The following is a 22,443-nucleotide window of genomic DNA, read 5'->3' on the forward strand; positions in this document are numbered from 1 at the left end:
TAAACATTTCCGACTCTAAATATTTTCTCAATCCATATCAATTTGTAGCATATTTTACAGCACAGTCTTTCAATGATCAAGGCAGTTAATCTAGTCCGGTTCTTAGCACATGTTACACGGTGCACGTTTACATGTACCTTATGATCAACGGCATACGTTTTTACTTTACCCTTAAAATACTACATGATATTGATATCACATTATTTGTACAGTAAAACTCGTTTAGTACGAACACGGATATTGCGAATTCACGGATATAGCAAAGTCATCTTGGATCCCCAGCTATGTAAATTTACTGAATTTCTTATACGGTTATAACGAATTACGGATATAGTGGAGTAATTTCTTAGGTCCCAGTGACTTCGTTATAACCGAGTTTTGCTGTAATGTGAAAATGAAGCTACTAAACACATGTTGCGAATATGAAGCTACTAAACACATGTTGCGAATAACGTTTTTTGTAACAACCCCCCCCCCCCCCCATGAAACTGCATTTGATTTTAGTCCCAATTGTTTTACACAAAGGTGTGAAACAATCGAACAGACAGGGAACCACTCTACGCTTGAACGCTCAGAATACACAGGTATGAGACATGTGGACATTTCGTGTAACGAGGTATCATCAGGAATTCTGCCGGTACATCAACATGATCAAACAATTTTACTAACAGTAACAATTCAGTAACCAATTGTTTCATTTTACTGCGTTTCTAAACTGTTATATAAGGGTGTTTAAGATGATCGTCACCGCAAAAGAAAGCAAAAAAAGTTCCTTATCGCAGAAACGCAACGGGTTAAAAAGAAATCCTATATGAATAAAACATTCAATTAAGCTTAACGAGAGAGAGCGAGAGAGCGAGAGAGAGAGAGAGAGAGAGAGAGAGAGAGAGAGAGAGAGAGAGTTTTCTATTAACCATAACGAAGTATACGAATTTAAATTTAAAACACAGCATATCCATCTTCAAATCAAACATCACAAACAGTGTAAACTAATTCATTGTTTGAGATACTTCTAAACTGCATCCGCTCCAGATACATGTAGTGATACTATATTGATGCGTGTCCCGAGCCCAAGTTTGTGATCGATGAGGCTCATGGCCCATCAGGACGGGCAATAGGGGTCATTTTTCTTCATGTTAAACGTGAAGAAAAATGGCCCCCGTAAAAATGACCCCCGCTGTTAACAAGAATAAGAATTGGTTACCCAGTATCCCGACAAGGTATCTGACTTTGAAAGTACTGGAATTTTCACTGTGTTCAGTTGATTTTGAAATTATAAACACCGAACTTGTAAAGAAATCGCTGTATATAGTTTTTCATATCAGTAGGAAACAAACACACAAACACACTTACATTGCCACAAATTGGTTGTTTACAGTTGCGTCTCTTCTCTCGTCGACATATGGCGGGAAATAACGCTGCACTTGTTTAGAGAATCTGCTGAACTATACTTGATTCTTTACCATGAATAATTCTTAACAACACATTATATAGCTTTATTATCTAAAGACGATATTTCATTTACAAAATGTATGCACTGCTTGCTTAAATTTATATATCGCGATTTTACAATTGCATCGGCAACTAATTGCCAGGTCTGCACGTTAGTGTTTAGAAATCTGTGCAGGTGGTGCGACTTATATACATTGAGGAATTAAATTGTGTGATAATTAACGAAAAACAATCATGTCAGAATATTTGTTGTAATAATATAAGCAATATTCATTTGTAAATGAATTGTCAAACAAAGAATGATATATATATTTTTGTGCTGGAGGGAAGGGGTCATTAAAGGAAATAAAATATTTTTGTATGCCACTTTTTAATGCTTTGATGCAAAGAGGAGAATATTACAAACATTTTGGTGTACACAAAGTTGAATTTAGTGAAAAAATGGCCGAGATATTGTCATTTAGGTAGGATGTGTCAAATACATAGATAGACCTTTCGAGCACGACTGTGCAGTTCAAAATTCAAAACTGACTTTCCACTTACTAATTCTACTTTATTTAATGAATTGAACATAACCAATGGTACTGCGCATTTGATACTGATGACAAACAAATTTAAAAAAAATAATTACACCCCCCCCCCCCGGTCTAATACAATTTCGGATACCTAACACAATTGTCTATTTGAATTATGCACACATGTGTAATCATTTCATATGAAATTTTGCTGAATCAATAGTGCGGCTCAAAACTCCATAACCGGATACTCATTTTAACACATAATTAAATACACATACACATAAAATAAGTGTATCATATTCTCTCTATTCTATTAGTTATGAACTCATGATCGGAGCGGCTTTGTTGACATGACGTCACACTTAAAAATGTCACAATGCTAATGCATCACAATGTAAAACAACACGTCACAATACACAATCATATACCCAACGTCATAAAGTGAGAAATGAAACATGCACAAAGCATGTTATACATTTATTTAATGCTTGAGGGTCAAACTAAAACTCTACTGACTGAACAAAAATGCTAACGCAACAATTTTGTAAGATAAAGACAGACAAACGTTATATTATGTGTTCCCTTAAAGGAAATAAAATATTTTTGTATGCCACTTTTTAATGCTTTGATGCAAAGAGGAGAATATTACAAACATTTTGGTGTACACGAAGTTGAATTTAGTGAAAAAATGGCCGAGATATTGTCATTTAGGTAGGATGTGTCAAATTTATAGATAGACCTTTCGAACACGACTGTGCAGTTCAAAATTCAAAACTGACTTTCCACTTACTAATTCTACTTTATTTAATGAATTGAACATAACCAATGGTTATGAACTCATGATCGGAGCGGCTTTGTTGACATGACGTCACACTTAAAAATGTCACAATGCTAATGCATCACAATGTAAAACAACACGTCACAATACACAATCATATACCCAACGTCATAAAGCATGCACAAAGCATGTTATACATTTATTTAATGCTTGAGGGTCAAACTAAAACTCTACTGACTGAACAAAAATGCTAACGCAGCAATTTTGTAAGATAAAGACAGACAGACGTTATATTATGTGTTCCCTTAAGGGTGCAAAACACAGTTTTATATGTAACGTTATAAGGACGTTTTCAGATGAGGGGCAAGCAAAACTGACCCCTAGAAAAATAAATTGTTAAAATATGTTACATATATATTTATATATCAATAGAAAGATAAAATCGTGAATTTTGTAAATATTTAAAAATAATGCACATGTAACTTAATGCTAGAATTTATTTGGCACTCAAAACATACGGAAAATAGACAAAAGGGTGCCTCTAAATGCAGTACACCCATGCATTTTAGGCTCCCCCTAAAAGCAGAATGCAACCAAATCAGCCATTTTTATTTCTGTACATTTTCAAGAACAAGTCCTTAGGCATCATTTCATAGTATTTTCAGGGTACATTCGCCAGCTTTTTAAAGAGCTATGTTATACCCGCTAAAAAATTCATGAAATTCTGCATGTGTAAAATCGGGATGTTTTTGGAGTTACCACCCTTTATTTTAGAGTCTCACAAAATTAATTTTTAAAATTTTTCTACATACTTTTTTCATGTATTCGAAAGATAATTCACTATATTATGCAACTGAGAGTTTAAAAATGTTATTTTCATGTATACCGCATAAAAATAGCAAAATAGAAAATCCCTACCCATCATGCTTCTCCCCAGAGAAAAACTCCCTGGATTTTATACGAAACTGTGTTTAGCTACCTAAGGTTGAATGTCCCTCTAATTAGAGAGATAACTTCTGTAGAAAATATTCTCACTTTGTTTCTGATAACTCGTAATTATTAAAGCATCAAGGAAAACAGGCACTGGACACGTACTGGACCCCATATTATGCTGGAAGGCGAGATTTATTTTAATTCAAATATTAAAAGATGAAATTTAAACGGAACGAACTGAACCACAACTTTTCGGGGGGGGGGGTGCAAAAAAGTTTAAAATGTTTTACCAAAAAGTACAGGAAATTTAAACTTATCACATTGATCAAATTTTATGAGGTAATATATATAACTCCCCCCCCCCTTTCTCCCATTCTCCCATCCTCAACAATACGTGTTTGATGGTTAAGGCCAGAGCATCTTTAGATGGAACATTTTTATTTCTCTCTTAATCGCTCGTTCACAAAGATAAATGAATCAGAATTGAGATAAACATACTATGACAATTGCAAACTCTAGACTTAGTCATCATTATTTGAAACTTATAACCTTTCAAATGTTTTAAACTGATCCAGGGTTTTTTCTATTCTAAAAGATTAGATATGGTGAAACAGAATTAAAAAAAAGAGAAGAACAATATCCAATTTTATTCAAGATAATATATATTCCTATATTGAGATTATATCAATTACAACAAGATCATTTATTTGATCCCCTTTTATGTGTTAAATATAACAAAAAACATATGGATCCATTAAATATTATCTTATCCAAATTTAAAAACAGAAAACCTTTTATGACAAATTAAAAACTACTGTAATTTACCATGTACTGTATGTAAAACCTGTATGTAAAACCTTCAATAGTTCCTGATAAAGGAAATATAAATCTTGCTGTTTGAAGCAATTTTTGTTACAAACCTAAACAACAAAGTGCTCTTCTGAACTAAAAAGTAGCGCTACATCTAGCTCATTAACTTTGTTTCATTGGAATCTCTTGGTATTGACTCTGATGAAAATCAAAACGGAATTAAAAAAAAAATATATGGTAAAATTAATAGCGGAGGGATATTACAACTTAAAAAAAAACATTTTACGTTAGTTTTGTTCTCTTCTACGAACATGTACATGTAATAAATATACATCGATATTCTAAACATTTGTTGTGATGTTGTATTTGTGATCATGAATATACTTTTTTAAAGCAAATGTGTGAACAAAGTGAGTACCTAACTATAGTAAATCTTAAATAGATAATAAACACTGATCGAATATAATTAGTGATTATTTATAAAAGCGATAATAAGGGGTTAAGGGCTCATTTTGAAGGTTTATATACCCCTTGATTTTGATCACATGAACTTAGAAACACGCGCGTTATAACAAGGGTATGAGGGCTTCTATTATTTCTAAATGTGTCCATTTAGCTCATAGAACTTTGTCTTTTTCCTTTAACTCTTCACAACGATATTGTGAAGAATAGTGGGCCGTTATCTCCCTTTTCTTTATAGTGTACATCAAACAAATTACAGGGCAGTGCAGGAGACCTATAGGGCTATTATTTCTTGGGCTGTACGGGTACATGTACCACCAGGTAATTCCGAGGGGTTTATATTTCCCTTGATCTTGATCACACGATCTTTACTGCCTCCGAAGTTGCCAATGCTCCTACAAACTATTGATGTTATTAGTATTAATCGTCTTGATGTTATCTAAAGTATGCCGATGATAAAGTAAAATATATTTTCTGTTCGAGTAGTCTCAGTTCTTTGACGACTTTCCTTATTGAATGGCTGCTGTAAGTGGCTGCTTACTTCAGCATGGGTACAATGCCTAACAATGGAGTAAACTTTTCATAACTTTGGTTTTATCATTAATTCTGGGTGATGAACTTGCATACGAAGTAGATTGTAGATGGGGAAAATCGTCAATATAAGAATAATTCAAGAACAATATCGAATCTACTCTTTTTTCGCCAATAAACAGAATTTTGTTTTTATAGTGTCTTGTATCTTAAAATAATTTTAATGTGTTGTCACTCGTTGTTACTAATGAGATATGTAAATGTAACTCGTTAAGATGACAACCATACCTCTATGTGATAGAACAGGTTGCAAGTTATTTTATTATTGGTTGTTTGAATAAATTTATTATTGCTGCCGTATGTTTCCGTATTATACAGTTATATTCAAGTTATTTATTTGGTAAAGTCACTTATGGGTTTCCATACATATAAAGTAGAGAGATTGTTGTTCATGGTCTAGGTATTAACTTTACTACTTACATTAAAAAACAAACACAAACATCAAAATGCCTGACAGCCAGCCGTGGTTGCTGGACGCCTTTGATTTATTAAATATTGCTATCTATATAGACAAACTTGCAGAAAAACATCATGATGAACTAGCATATATAAATATATGAAAACTGCTAGTATACCGATATACATCAAAAATAAATATCAGAGTCATAAAAATATCTCCTTTTACACAATGCATCAGGGCCGGTCAGGAAAAAAACTAGAGATAAAACGATAAAAATCGCAGTATAAAAACTCTAGAAACCTGTGTCTGTTGCCAGGTGCCGCTGGACGCAGGGAGGTTGTGAACAGACCTCACTACATATATGGTATATATTTTACATAGAGATACTTAGTAATAAATTTTTTATTAAATTTTGTCTAACTCCTGACGCGCGGCTGCTAGAAGTGAATACCTGAATAACACCTGTCTAAAACCTGTTCTACTCTCCAATTCTATTGGCTACTAATGGACCCTTCCATAATAATGCACCGTTCCGTAAATACAACATTTTCCCGCTATTACTACCGAAACGCGGGAAAATACAAGTATTAACTTTACTACTTACATTAAAAAACAAACACAAACATCAAAATGCCTGACAGCCAGCCGTGGTCTAGAAAAAACAAAGATGGGGGTGAATACAACTGTACCATTATATCACAAATTCAACGATTTCGATACCAACAAACGTTTATCTATGGTATCTTATGGAACGCCATAGCTGCCTTAAGGTCAATTTCATATTATATGAACTGGTATTTTATTTATATGCGATAGTTATATCATTATATGCAGTGGTAACATCATTACATGCAGTGATAACATCATTAGATGCAGTACTAACATCATTATATGCAGTGCTAACATCATTATATACTGTTATTTCACCATTATATTCAGGGGTAAAATCTTTATATGAAGTGGTAACATCATTACGTTATGTCGTAAGATCATTATGTGCAGTAGTGTATTCATTATATGCGATAAATAAATCTTTATATGATATGATAAACTCATTTCATACAGAGCTAAACTCATAATGAACTATTGTTCAATCGTTATGTTATATGGTACACTCTTCATGTGCAGTTGCAAAATCCTTTTATGCAGTGCAACTTCTTGACATTAGGTGATAAGTTCATTATATGCAGTACTAACATCATGTTATGGTGTATTAAAACCATTATGTACGGTGGTAAAACCGTTATGTATTGTGGTGAAAGCTTTACATGCAATTGTAAATCCTTTATATGATGTGACAATTTTATAATGTGCCGTTGTTGAGTCATTATATTATGAGGTCAGTTCTTTACATGATGTGGTCATTTCATTATATGGAGTGGTAACTTCTTTATATGCAGTCGTAACTCTTTATGATGAGGTTGTAAACTGGTTCTCGCTGAAAAGTTTTAATGGGGAAGAGGTCCAGTTTTATTTTTACAAAGATGCCGCGTTCGTTGTGACGATGCACATTTCCTGGTCAACTTGTCGTTTGTTTTGGAGAGAGAGAGAGAGAGAGAGAGAGAGAGAGAGAGAGAGAGAGAGAGTTTATCTGTCCTTTAACATCGATATCATATCAATCATTGAACCAATTTTGTGTTAAAAATCGAATGTATTATTACTATTAGTAGAGTACGTATGCTTTTAATTTAAAAGTAAAAGAAATTACAAAAAATGAAGCAAGCGTTTTAAAATCAAAGCCGAAAGACCTTTGTTTCAATGTACCAGGTAGATGCTAGTCCTCGCTGATTAATGCCTCCAACACAAAAGGAATAGACAAATTTTTATTCATAGACATAGATAAAAATTATTTTTCATTTTTCATAAAATTAATTTGATTTTTAAGAAATAATAAAGAAATTGGTTGGTCTTAACCTCTTTTTATGGTTGTTTCATCCACTGTATAAAATTTAAGCTCACCGGGCATGTATTTTTGTATTTTAAATCCTACAAAGAAGGTGTTGCAGTTCCTGTGCTATTTTCCATAAAGCTGTTGCAGATATCTTCATATCATTTTTATAGGACCATTTTATACGCGGATCAATACAAAATTTTCAGGGGGGGGGTGCGATGACTACTGAAGTTTGCCGAAGGATGGGGGAGGTGGGTCCGAGGCAAATTTTTGGTAATTTCATGGACATTTTAATTTTTCTGGGGCGGGGTCCTCCCCGCGACCCACCCCACCCCCGTTTAAGACCCCATGCATTAAACACATTGTAAAATGGTTTCACTGAAAAATGTGACTGGTTTCATGGCATTTCCGATTTTCGTTTCAAAGAGGCATATTTTTAAAGATTAAACTTCGAAAAAAAAACCCGAAGTTAAAAAACGGTGTTTTAAATCTTAGCAAACTTCATCGTGTCTAGTATAGCGGAGTGGCTACGCAGGATGTCCGAATATCGAATAATCACCGCGACTAACTGCTTGGTATTTTTAAAATTGATTTTTGAAAAGGTAATACCCCTATTCCGATGGTTTTGAAAATAAATGATGTCGGGTTAAATAAGTTTCAAAACGTCATTGTAATATTTTACATGTGTGCTGATTTTTTCAACGTTACCGACTTTGTTCACATTATAAACATTTGTAGCTGCAGATCTGTAGCTCTCTGGTTGAAAAAATTCGGATTGACAAAATTGTCTATCCGAATTTTTTCAACCAGAGAGCTACAGATCTGTATTGTTATCCGAATTTTTTCAACCAGAGAGCTACAGATCTGCAGCTAAAACATTTGCTGCTGAACGAGGAAGTAACGAATTAATCGATAAAGTTAATGTATTTTTTTTGTTGTAAAATATGTCGTTTTCAAAATATATAAGGAATAAGGAATCATTCTTTGAGTATTATGAGTTGATAATTTTGGTCGGGGCGTGATCAAATCCAATAAAGCCCGAAGGGCTTTATGAAAGATTTGATCACGCCCCGACCGAAATTATCACCTCATAATATTCAAAGAATGATTCCTTATTACTTATATTTATATAATTTTAGGCCATCGTACGATTAAATCTTTAAATATAAATAAGCAAACCCCGCCGCCGCCTCAATTTGGCGTCATTTGTATTATGGGTTATATAGTACAAAATCGATACGTAGTGTTATCACAGACAAAGACACTGAATAATGTAAATATATATACATATTGTTCGACATCGTTAAAAGCAAGCCGTGCAATAATGTATGAATCAGCAAAATACGGATAAGTTTGTTCCAAGCACCACGGTTTATATGGATGCTATTAAAATTATTTTAAATAACAACCAAGAGCAAAGTAACTCCTCAATTTAAACGTTTTTGAAGAGACAGAATTAGATTTATTAATTCAAAAAGCTCCAAAGAATTACATACATATTTAAAACACGATAGCAAGTAGAAATCAAATGTTCTATGTTAATATCAAGATACATAAAGTGATCTTCCTAACTGTATGCGCAGATCTAGAAGCAGAGGGGGTATTAAATTTCTACAAAGTACAATCATTTTTTGACATTTATTTTACTTTTAAAATTAAACGCGTACTCTACTAAAAATTCATTCGATTTATCACACATCGATGTATCAAGAACAGAGAATCTCTCTCTCTCTCTCTCTCTCTCTCTCTCTCTCTCTCTCTCTCTTCAAAACAAACAACAAGTTGACCAGGAAATGTGCATCGTCACAATGAACGCCGCGCGGCATCTTTTTCAAAATAAAACTGGACCTCCTCCCCATTAAAACTTTTCAGCGAGAACCAGTTTACAACCTCATCATAAAGAGTTACGACTGCATATAAAGAAGTTACCACTCCATATAATGAAATGATCATATCATGTAAAGAACTGATCTCAAAATATAATGACTCAACAACGGCATATTATAAAATTGTCACATCATATAAAGGATTTACAATTGCATGTAAAGCTTTCACCACAATACATAACGGTTTTACCACCGTACATAATGGTTTTAATACACCATAACATGATGTTAGTACTGCATATAATGAACTTATCACCTAATGTCAAGAAGTTGCACTGCATAAAAGGATTTTGCAACTGCACATGAAGAGTGTACCATATAACATAACGATTGAACAATAGTTCATTATGAGTTTAGCTCTGTATGAAATGAGTTGATCATATCATATAAAGATTTATTCATAGCACATAATGAATAAACTACTGCACATAATGATCTTACGACATAACGTAATAATGTTACCACTTCATATAAAGATTTTACCCCTGAATATAATGGTGAAATAACAGTATATAATGATGTTAGCACTGCATATAATGATGTTAGCACTGCATATAATGATATTAATATTGCATATAAAAAATATACCAATTCATATAATATGAAATTGACCTTAAGGCAGCTATGGCATTCCATAGTATCTACTATATAGCCATCTTTGGCCGAATCAGTCTTCCACCTGCCATGTCTTTTCAAACATCTTTCATCAACGTTTGAACTTGCTGCCACAGTTGCCCCACCTGACCTAAGAGAATGAATTCCTATGTTTACATGCTCTCCTGCAACTGATTTTAACATAGACAAAAGATTGCTCCTAGCTGAAGTATAACTAAGCTTTTTGTTCTTGTATATTAATTTGCATACATTTTTTGACCTAAAAATTGGTCTAAATAAGAAAAAATCTTTGTCTTCAATAGTACCTAATAAATCTTAATATCTTAAGTACATCTTTTCTGGACACGCAGAGGTTACACCATTTGCGATAAGCACCTCATTTCCCTGCCTGTATTGGTCAGTTTTTGATTTTTGAATGTTCAACACAATATATTCGTCATACACATGAACATCTTTAAATTTTAAAGAACCTATTTCATCAAATCTGAGAAAACCCGCAAAACAAAATAAAATCATTGTCAAATTTCTAACAATCAATAAGTCACTATCATCAATATATTCATCACATAATTCAATCAGAACATCCTTGGAAATCGGCTCTTTTTTATTGATAGCCCGACTAGCTTTACGCTTCGCTGCCTCTTGTAGAGATGTAACGTAAGAATTTTTTGTTGGATCCGTAAAACCCGCACATTCATGAGCCCACTTAATCGCATAAACAGCATTATTCACTGGATGTTGAGATGATCCGGTCTGGAGCAGATGCGTCAAGAATAGAGCCACGTGTATTGGACTTGCCGGTAATGCACTGTGTCCTTGCGCTTTATGAAAACCTCCCATCTTCTATAAGCGTTGAAATAAGATCGGTTGGTATTTTCACTTTTACTTGAGAGAATCCAGTCACTAAGAGAAGGACATAATTCTGATAAATAACTTCCAGGTTCAACGCCATTTTTTTCTGCAGTCTTCATAATTCTGTCCTGAAGTCCTATTCCTGTAAATATATTTCCAATATCAAAACTCTATTTTCAAAAAAATCATGTTAAATGCTAAATTCCTTTTCCCAAATATTCCATTGTTTCCAATTCCTCTACAAATTGCATGTACATTATGTATCTTGGAGTGTGTTTTTACATATGTATTAAATTTCCCTTCATATCAATTAACATCGCCCAAAATGGAGCTGACTTCCACTCTGGAATTACCAAGGTGCAATTGCATTTTTCTTTTTTCTTTTTTTTTTCTTTTTTTTCTTTTTTCTTACCACCTTAGGAATCAACATTGGCGGGGGTACAACCCAATTTAAATGATCTGTCCATACCTGTGAAAATGCATCAATAGCACTCGATCCTCTACACCAGTGCTTAGAATTAAAACTTTTACACTTGCTGTTATTTAGATCTGCGAATCTATCGCATGTATGTGGCCCCTAGATATTGTCAAAATACTCAAACACACACTGTTTAACTGACCAGTCGTCACAATCCGACATTCTACTCAAACAGTCTGCCCTTACATTTTTTCTCTAGGTACCCATTTACATTTTACCTTTAATTTTTGTTCGTCACAAAAAGTATGCACTGACATTGCAATGTCCTGTTGCTTTCTCTTTTTGCTACCCACCTTAAGAATGTGCTGTACATTCTTATCATCCGAATACACTTCAACTGACTTGCCTTCAACAATATCAACTGATTTTGTTAAAAATTCTCTTTACCGTCTCAAGCTCTCTCCAAGTAGAGCTTTGTTTATTCTCCCATTCATTCCATATTCCATAACATTCCGACTCAGTTTGTTCAAAATCTGAACCCATAGTCAAATGACCACCAAACCCTGTGTCTGGGGCATCGCAATAAACAACAATAGAGCTAACATCCTCTTTTGTCAACTGACTTAATGTAGCACCAGATTCATTTATTCCATCCAGAGATGTAAACCAATATTTGAGTTCATTCATAGCTTTTTCAGACAACACTATGCTAGAATTCCAACTGGAGCGATTCATAATACAATAATACAAATATCGTGTCCTTAGTCTAACTACACTACCGAACACTGTTTGCATTGAGATTATTTGTCCAACAACAGATGCAATATTCTAACATCAAACCAGATAAGACCTGCTTCATAACTTTCGAAAACATTCGAAATACAAATTTTAAGCCTATTTACCCTTGTTGCTGTGACCATAATTTTATTGATTTTTGTATTCCAGACCAACCCTAACCAGACTAACTCCTGTACTGGATCCCAGTGACTTTTGTCCTCCGCTATCAAAAAACCAAGCTTATCTAAATCTCCCTGCATTTCGGAACTTACCACCTTTGCTTCTTGGAATGTTGAAGCACCTCCAATGCCATCATCTAGATACAGGACAATTTTATAACCCTTTGTCCTCCAGAACTTTACAATTTCTCTCATTAACTTTGAAAAAATGTAACCAGCAGTACTAATACCAAATGGTAAAACTTTAAACACATAATATTTGTTATTCCATTTGAAACCTAAATACTCCTTGTCTAACTCATGCATCATAATGTGGTGATACGCACTTTTCAAATCAAATGAAAAAATAAAATCACCTGCTTCAAATACATTTTTTGACACTTCTGCATTTTCATACTTGTGGTTGTATTTAAACAAATGAGGACTGACATGTCTAGCGTCTAATACCAACCTCTGTTTTGCTTTTCCGTCAGCCACCGTTAAGGGATTAACCACCCTTGGCTTATCTTTTACCTCTTCTATACAACCTTTGTTTAACAGTTTTTCTATTTCTTGAGCTACAAACCTTTGATTCATTAATGCAGACCTGTTATTTTTTAACTCAATAGGCTCAGGTGTTGTAAACAATGGCATTTTATATCCGTTTTCTATCACGTCTAACACATACCTGTTTGTTCCAATCGAACGCCAGTGACCTAAATTTTCCCTTAAACGACCAACAGGTGAAATATTTTTAATGCATGACTGACTTTTGTTTGTATTGCCAATAGGCGTTTCATTATTGATCTGACTTATCAAATGATTTACTTCAGTAACAATTGTACTTATCTTGTCTCCATTTAGTTTCTCCGTACAATCCTTCCTCCAGTGGCCCTCTTGTTACATCGATAACAATGCCCCGACTTCCAAGTTGTATTGTCAGCTGATGTCTGCGACCACGAAGGCTTCTGGTACGGCCTTGCTGAATCTCGGAAGTCCTTCCTTTTCTTCGCTTTAGCCTCTTTGACTTTTCTTTCAGCCCTTGTCTGCGCTTTGCTTATTTTCTTTTCGTCCTCGGAGTCCGAAGCAATTGGATTGTTTGTGTATTCGTCCACCGCCCTCCATCCGGCCTCAGAGGAATCTGCTAACTTAATTAACTTTTGTCTATTCTTTATAATGTCCAAACCTTCTGCAATATTCCTTTGGGAACTTTATTCTCCTTCAGGTTTTCATTTGCTTCTTGCATTTTTGCAAAGACTTTGACGTTATGCTTGTGTTGTTCTTCATTTCCACGTTTTTTGAATTTATATCCTTCTGAAATAACGTGTTCCATGCGCGCTTCTTGTTTTTCAGCAATAGCTTTCTGGTTTTCACTTATGTTGCGTTGCATGTCTGCCAGTCTATTATCTAAAAGTTCTGATATATTGCTGAGCATTTCATTATTTGCAAAACGCACGGTTTCGTTTATCTGTCTTTGCATGTTTTCGGCGTCCATTGCGTCTAACTCCTGACGCGCGGCGGCTAGAAGTGAATACCTGAATAACACCTGTCTTAAACCTGTTCTACTCTCCAATTCTATTGGCTACTAATGGACCCTTCCATAATAATGCACCGTTCCGTAAATACAACATTTTCCCGCTATTACTACCGAAACGCGGGAAAATACAATTATTCTTAGATTTCATTAGGTGTATATCAAAACATCTTAGTAGTAACGGATCACTTTACTCGTTTTGCACAAGCATACCCTACCAGAAATCAAACAGCTCGAACAACAGCAGGAGTTTTATTCAATCACTTTATAGTTAATTATGGAATTCCAAAACGCATTCATTCAGACCAAGGAGCCATTAAACTTAATCAAGGAACTTTGTAAAATTTTGGGAACAGAACAATCCAAGACAACTCCATATCACCCAATGGGAAATGGAATGACAGAACGGTTTAATAGAACACTTCTTAACATGTTAGGAACTTTAGGCCCAAAACAAAAATTAAATTGGAAATCGTATGTATCAACTTTAGTTCATTCTTACAATTGTGCCAGGCATGAATCGACAGGTCAATCTCCGTATTTCTTAATGTTTGGTAGACAGCCAAATTTACCCATTGATATAGCTTTTGGATTAGTTAAGGAAAAGAATAGAAAACCACAAACAAAATATGTTTAAGATCTTAGAGAGAGACTGGTTGAAGCCTACAATTTAGCCTTTAAGGTAGCGGAAAAGTCCAGACAAAAGCAAAAGGAGCAATATGATAGAAATATGAGAGGTGCTGTGTTAGAAGTCGGAGATAGAGTCTTAGTAATAGTGCATTTTGAAGGAAAGCATAAGTTAGCCAATAAATTGGAAGAAGAACCCTATATCATTATAGCACAGCCAAATAGCCAGATTCCAGTCTATACAGTCAGAAAGGAAAATGGAGATGGAAAAGAAAGAACTTTGCATCGAAATTTACTATACCCCATTGGATTTATATCGTACAACAAACCAACACCATTGCCCAGACAAAAGAAGCCTGTAGTACAGAAACATGCAGAGCCTTCTGATGATGGTCAGAGTATTTATAGCGAGCGCAGCTCGCCGGCGCGAAGCGAGCTCTACCGGCAAGGCGTGTGTGAATAGAAAATTCGGACTATTTGCACATTCATTCAACGGATTTTTTTGGCGTCAGTAAATCGGACCAGTAATGCCTTGTTTTAATCGTCCAAGTAGTTCCCTGTAATTATGGTTTCCCATGTCACACTCTCACGAGAACAAGATAAAAGACTTTGTTATTGTATATGCATTGTAAATAACACAACGCCAATTTCCATTACTTTTAAGACTAACGGAGTTAACGTCCTTTCGAGTGACGTCACAATGGATTTCTTGCACATTGATCCGACAGAATTTTTCGGAGTCAGTAAATTTCGACCCACAATGCAATTACTCAATGTCGGCCGATCTCACTAGACTGGATACCATCTCGCGAGAATCAAAGTAAAACTTTTGAGAAACAGATAAATTGTGTAATTTCCAGAACATCATGCTTTTTAAGTAAACAATCGATATTTTTCGCGTAGTTTTTTCTAGTGTGTTTTCAAAGAAACAGACTACACTTGACCGACGTGAACTTTGACGTCACAATAAGGGGAAACAACTCTAAGTAGTTATTGTAAATCTGCTGAAATATAAATACCAACATCTTCTCAAAATCTTGCAGAGCTAACGAATCGAGACATTTCTTCAGAGATAGGAAACAGCTGTAACTTGCTCTCATTTGGATGAATGCTCACATTTATTTTATTCACTGTATTTACGGTAATTTACATGAACCTTTTTTTAAATGGGGCGTGGCAACATCATTCAAAAAATCTTCACAAGCAAAAAGAAAAATGAAATTCTCAAAATCAGGAAAATTCTAATCGGGGCGAGGAATGGGGAGTGCGTGGTATGCCTTTAGCTCTTTAGCTGCTCAAAAGTGTCTTTATTTTCATTACTATTTACAGTATTACATGCTACCGGGGGATCCATTTTCCTTATGTGATCAACAATTTTTTTATACGTAAATTTGATTTCTTTTTAAACGGGGGAGCGGGGATTCTGTGATAAGTCAATTTTTATTTGTTTAAGAAAAATGTCAGCTGCAAGAAAAGAGGAAATATTATGTTAAAACATTATGTTAAAATCTTTATTATTCAACAACATTTTATCTGAGATAAATTCTATACTGGCGTGCGACCAGTATATAAACAATCTGATCAAAATCAGATTTTTGATCCGTTCCGACAAATTCTGATGTCAGCGACTATCAGAATTTCGGAGCGTTATTAAGATCTGATTTTAATCAGATTGGTATATAAATAAATAGAAAATCTTATGAATTATGAATAATAAAAATTTACTGGAAAATTGGTATATTTATTTTATTTTGCATTCTTCATTTACGTGTACTTTACGTCACTGCTTTTATTTTTATTGATTTATCATAATTCATTTTTGATCACCTGCTGCGCTCGCCCCAACGGTCGCACCGTAAAACATATTAGTGAGCAGAGTTATGATGATATTGTGGTTACTGATCTGAAAGACAATATTCCACAAAATATTGTAAACACAGAGACTCAGGAACCAGCAATTTCTGAAGATATTGAAGATATATCAGAAAACAAAAGCGCTTCTGATGAAACAGAGATTGTAAGTGAGAGTTCAGAATCATCTGATCCAGAGGAAACTGAGGAAGAGGAATTTGTGAAGGATGATGCAAATGAGGCTGATGTACCGAGAAGATCATCACGGGTAAGGCAGAAACCTAAATGGCTGACTTCAGGGGAATTTATTACAAAATCCAATGTAACAGTGCAGAAAGATTGGACGGAGAAGGCAGATTTTATCTTAAACTTCATCCAATCTACGAGAAAAGCTACCATCTTAAAAGACACAACAGATTTTGTTATAAAGTATGTTTTAAACAACTGAGTAACTGATTGAAAATTCCAGAATGAACATATCATGTTTTATTTCAGCTTTGTCTATGCATGAATGTCATAGATCTATGCGACTGAATTTAACTTTATACATGTAAATAAAATTTATTGTGTTATTTGTTAAATAACACTCTTATGTCCCTATTTATTCATTTTTTTTGCTCCTACTTGTGAAATGACGTGGAAGTCATTTTTCGAACAAGGGGGAGTTTGTGATAGAACAGGTTGCAAGTTATTTTAATTATTGGTTGTTTGAATAAATTTATTATTGCTGCCGTATGTTTCCGTATTATACAGTTATATTCAAGTTATTTATTTGGTAAAGTCACTTATGGGTTTCCATACATATAAAGTAGAGAGATTGTTGTTCATGGTCTAGTAATTCTTAACTTTGGTTGGTTGGTTTTAAGGTGAAAGGTTGAATTCTTTGAAGGTAGAGTAATTTTGGGGTGTTTGATTTAATTTCTCCAGTGACTACTGTTGAGAGCGGTCTAATATTATTATATTCAAGACAGACTTGGACTAAGACCTAAAGTAAGAGAGTTTATTAACTTTATTAACTTGTGTGAAAGATAAATAAATTATTAATTAAAATAAAGGGTTAGAATGCTATTTATTAAAGTAATTATTTTATCAGTAATCAATTATTTATTTGGTTGATTTGTAGAGTCATTCCATAAGCAAGTAATTAATACAGCGATGTCAATGCATAAGTTCTGATACCATATATCTGGTAAGATCTATGTTTTGTGTGACTAACATATAAATGTATGTGGTGTCCAAATTGTCTAAACTTTGTCTATACTAATTTTGACCTTTATGTCTGAAAGTCATAATTATGCATATATGTGATAAATTTACATATTGATCATTCTTAATAATAATGGTGAAATATGAACAATTGATTTGATTTTAATTTGATCTATTTTCCATTTCATTAAAGTAGTAAATGTGATTGAATTATGAAATGGAGCTATTGTACTTGATATATGTGTTTGTGTTGTCTTGTGATGTGTATGTTTATGTATGTTTGTGTATGTTTCAGAACTCTATCTCATTCATCACAATAAAACCTGTTACAATACATGTGTGCAGTGATTAAATCCCGTAACATCTACACAATACGTCAGTATCTTATTATAATATTTTTATAATTATAAGAAAATATTTCTATTTTCTAAGATATACCGCTTCTTTCACTTAAAGTTTATTTGAATATGAATTATATTTTTTTTAACTTTCTGTAAACTGCAGTAAAAATTACACAAATAATAATAAATTATAATCTATAAGGGGTAATTATTCTACAGGGGTCACTTTTTTTTCATGTAGAGTATGCTCATTTTTATTAAATGACACTTATTCTTCAAGCAAAAGGGTCATTTTTCTACGTAGAATAATGACCGGGGTCATTTTTCTGCGAAGAATAATGACCGGGGGGTCTCTATTTTACGTCGAAAAATGACCCCCGGCTAGCCTACAGCTATTCGGGACTTTATTCTTTTATAAATATATTTATATTTCTTCCTTGGTTATTACTTTGTGTTTTTTGTGCCTCTATGTGGTTTCACAGGTCGGAATTGCAGCATTCCTCTTTAAAATGTGGGTAGATTGGGTGTTGGGAGATGTAGTGTTTATTTGGGGTGTAGTCCTTTTATTGTTTTCGTTCTATGCATCCTTTTTGAGGGCCGCTGTCTGCATTTTTGTGATCGGCTTCGGCCAATCACTATTGTGTCCATATGAGGCATCCGGCAAATGCTTCCACGTGCGCACACATTCCGCTTGCATAAGTAGTTCTTATAAAAAACTTGTAGTTTGGTTTAGTATTTATATAACATTTTACTCAGTTTTATTTCAATTCATTTACCTTTCGAGATGCAAAGATACATAAAATACAGTTCGACCTGTTCATTCAAGAATGCACATTTTGTCTCACGCGTAAGAATTTCGATCGAAATGTTCATTCAGTAATGCAGTTGACCTCGATGAACTGACCTCAATCATAAGATGCTCCATGAACTGACCTCGATCTATTGATGTTGCATAATAGTAGCTAGGAAGACGGCTTGATTTATAAACAAGGTAACGTTAGAATGCGACCTCAATACATGTAGCAAGTTTTGATGGCATTCAATGTTTTCAGTCGCATTAAATAATTTTAATACAACTCTTTCTTTGAATACGTGTTAATGCTCTTTTAGAGCCCTACTCAGTATTCTGAAGAAGAAGATACGTTGACATTTAATAATTAAGTTAAGAATATTAAACTAGCCAAGGAGTTTACGAACGGCTTTCCCAAAATTTATTTCAAAATTAAATTTGTTGACGGTTTATAATGATGAAATTATGGTTAACAGATTCAAAATATATTTTTTAAAAATACAATACTTTTTAGATTGTTTTACATCAAACTGATCATGTTGATTGCTTCTTGCTATCAATATATCATTATTGCCGATCATTCCTTTAAAAGGAATACTTGTCTCGTTTTTCGCCAGAGAAGCCAAGTAAAGCTGTGAAGATCACTTTTTAAGTTCTTGATATTCATGATCATTAAGGAAGGAGTCTTCTCGTTATTAACATACTTCTTATAACTCTTCTTAAAAGAAACTCATGAAATTTTGACACAGTGAAACAGATCATATAACCAAATGATTCTATCAGTTTAATCAAATTTGACCTCCTTGTTTATGCATTAAGGTTAAGTCAAGGTCACTACCTTTATATCTCACCTGAGCTGAAAGCTCAAGTGAGCTTTTCTGATCAAAATGTGTCCGTTGTCCGTCGTCGGCGTTGGCGTTGTCGGCGGCGTTGTCGTTGTAAATTTTTCACATTTTCTTGTTCTTCTCCAGAACCACTGGGCAGATTTCAACCAAATTTGGCACAAAGCATCACTAGGTGAAGGGAGTTCAAGTTTGTTCAAATGAAGGGGAACGCCCTCTTTAAAGGGGAGATAATTGAGAATTATTGAAAAAAAATTGGTATTTTTCAAAAATCTTCTTCTCAAAAACTATTCGGCCAGAAAAGCTTAACCTTGTGTGGAGGCATCCTCAGGTAGTGTAGATTCAAGTTTGTTCAAATCATGGTCCCCGGGGATAGGGAGGGGCCACAATAGGGGGATCAAGTTTTACATAACAATATATAGAGAAAATCTTTAAAAATCTTCTTCTCAAAAAGTATCAGGCCAGAAAAGCTCAAATTAAAATGGAAGCATCCTCAAATAATGTAGATTCAAGTTTGTTCAAACCATGGTCCCCAGGGGTAGGGTGGGGCCACAATAGGGGGATGACGTTTTACATAGGAATATATAGAGGAAATCTTTAAAAATCTTCTTCTCAAAAAGTATCAGGCCAAAAAAGCTCAAATTAAAATGGAAGCATCCTCAAGTAGTGTAAATTCAAGTTTGTTTAAATCTTGGTCCCCGGGGGTAGGGTGTGGCCACAATTGGGGGATTTATACGTTTTATACGGGAATATATAGAGAAAAATCTTTAAAAAAATTCTTTTAAAACCCATAAGGCCAAGAAGGCTCAAATTGGTGTGTAACCATCCTCAGATAATGTAAATTAAAGTTTGTTTAAATGATGGTCCCCGGGGGTAGGACGGGGCCACAATGGGGGATAAATTTTTATATATAGAGAAAATCTTCAAAATTCTTCTCAAAAACTATTAGGCCAGGAAAGCCCTAATTTGAGTGGAAGTATCCCAAGATCGTATAGGTTAAAGTTTGTTTAAATAATAGTCCAGGGGTAGAGTGAGGCCACAATGGGGGATGAATTTTTAAATAGGAATATATAGAGAAAGACTATTTGGCCAGAAAAGCTTACACTTGTGTAGAGGCATCCTCGGGTAGTGTAAATTCAAGTTTGCAAAATCACAGTTCCTATGCATTAAACTTCTTTTCCATAGAATAAATATATTAGAATAAATCTACACGTAGGTTATCTATGCGATGTTATATGGTGAAAAAAACCAAAAAAGTTCTACTTCCGGCGATATATCTCAATGATCTCAGGTAGCGTTTTTTAATACATTTTGTACCCACGAGATCTCAGTAAAATATTAGTGATCAGAGCACGAAACTTTCATGGATGACAGACATTTTATTGAAGCTGTGTTGAACCGGTTTCAATTTGTCTCCCGTCGCTTCCGGACCAAGCTGTTTATCAGTTCAACTTTTTTCCTTTGATATTTGTAGCTAGCTCGATGATCAATAAGATACAAAAAGCAAGTATACAAGAAATATTTAATACAATTTACATTGAACACTTCCGTATGTCCGTTTTCTGTCCCGAGATAAAAAACCTTATTTCGACGAGATCTCTAAAACGGCAATAACTTGAACAACCAAACTTTGTGGGATGATAGACCTATGTATGTACATGTGTTAACACTATTTTGTTTAATCTGGCGTAACTTCCGGTCGTCACAGGAAGAACACCCAATTTTCATTTGTTTAAAAATAATTTGGTTATTTAGCACGGAAGTAACCTTACCATTGAATTACAACAGATCATCTACACATGGTAAAATAAAAAACAAGCAAAATAGTTCTAATTCCGGTGAAACATCTCAAATAATCCAGGTAGCCTTCTTTTTTTAAAAAAACAAAGTACCCACGAGATCTTAGAAACTGTGAGAGATCAAAACGCAAAACTTATATGGATACTGGACATTTGATTTAACATGTGTTAAACGGGTTTCATTTGGTCGTACGTCACATCCAGTTCTCTCTCGAAGCGTTCAAGTTATAGAAGTTTTTTTTTAACTTTAGATTTTTTAAAACATTTTTTCTGAACATGATGAACAGTATCCGAAGGTACCGTAGGTAAATGTTCTATGATATCTACTTTCAATTTCCTAAAATCACTTGTGTTTGTTCGTTCCCGGTCCCGAGAGAAAAACCTTTTCTCAAAGAGATATTATAACTAACAAAAACTTGAACATCCGCACTTTGAGGAAAAACAAAACAATGATACGGCGTAATTTCCGGTCGTCACAGAAAGTACTCAAAAATTGACATTTTGTCTTTTTGTTTTGTTTAACTTTGATAATAATTTCTTGGGAATTCCTTTACAGTATATATTATATCCATTTTCTGTTCACGAGAGAAATGGATTTTTATGTGCAGATTGATACATGAGGAACGGGAGACCTTTTTGTTGCTATAGCAACAAGAGTCTAGTAATTTTTTCTTTTTTATCTTTCTCTCTCAGAGCCAAATGCACCGTTTCGACCAAAATATCTTAAGAATTATGTTATATTTTTTTGTTTTCTTAGCACTGCGAATATTAATTCGATTATCATTGCTGGTGCCTCAATTCTGAAATATTTGTTTGCATGGAAAGTTTTGTAAGGTGAATTGATTTTACGGCGCTTTCAAAATTGGCGGACAAACATTGTACAACACATTGAAACGGACTGGTTTTCCTTCA

The 22,443-nt window shown here is 34.2% G+C and overlaps 2 protein-coding genes across 4 annotated transcripts in view; both read left to right on the forward strand.

Moving 5' to 3' along the window:
- Positions 1 to 13,430, forward strand: part of LOC136271822 (lethal(3)malignant brain tumor-like protein 3) — a 30,973-nt gene extending 17,543 nt beyond the window's left edge. Inside the window, exon 2 of the mRNA XM_066072356.1 lies at positions 12,552 to 13,430. Within this exon, the coding sequence (XP_065928428.1) occupies positions 12,552 to 12,562 (11 nt within the window). The 3' untranslated portion in view covers positions 12,563 to 13,430. The remainder of the gene's footprint in view (positions 1 to 12,551) is intronic.
- The window catches only part of LOC117692238 (putative leucine-rich repeat-containing protein DDB_G0290503), a 1,014,555-nt gene that overhangs the window by 836,118 nt on the left and 155,994 nt on the right, over positions 1 to 22,443 (forward strand). The window lies entirely within an intron of this gene.

The sequence above is a fragment of the Magallana gigas genome, chromosome 9 (genome assembly GCF_963853765.1).
Source record: "Magallana gigas chromosome 9, xbMagGiga1.1, whole genome shotgun sequence".
NCBI classification, from domain to species: domain Eukaryota; kingdom Metazoa; phylum Mollusca; class Bivalvia; order Ostreida; family Ostreidae; genus Magallana; species Magallana gigas.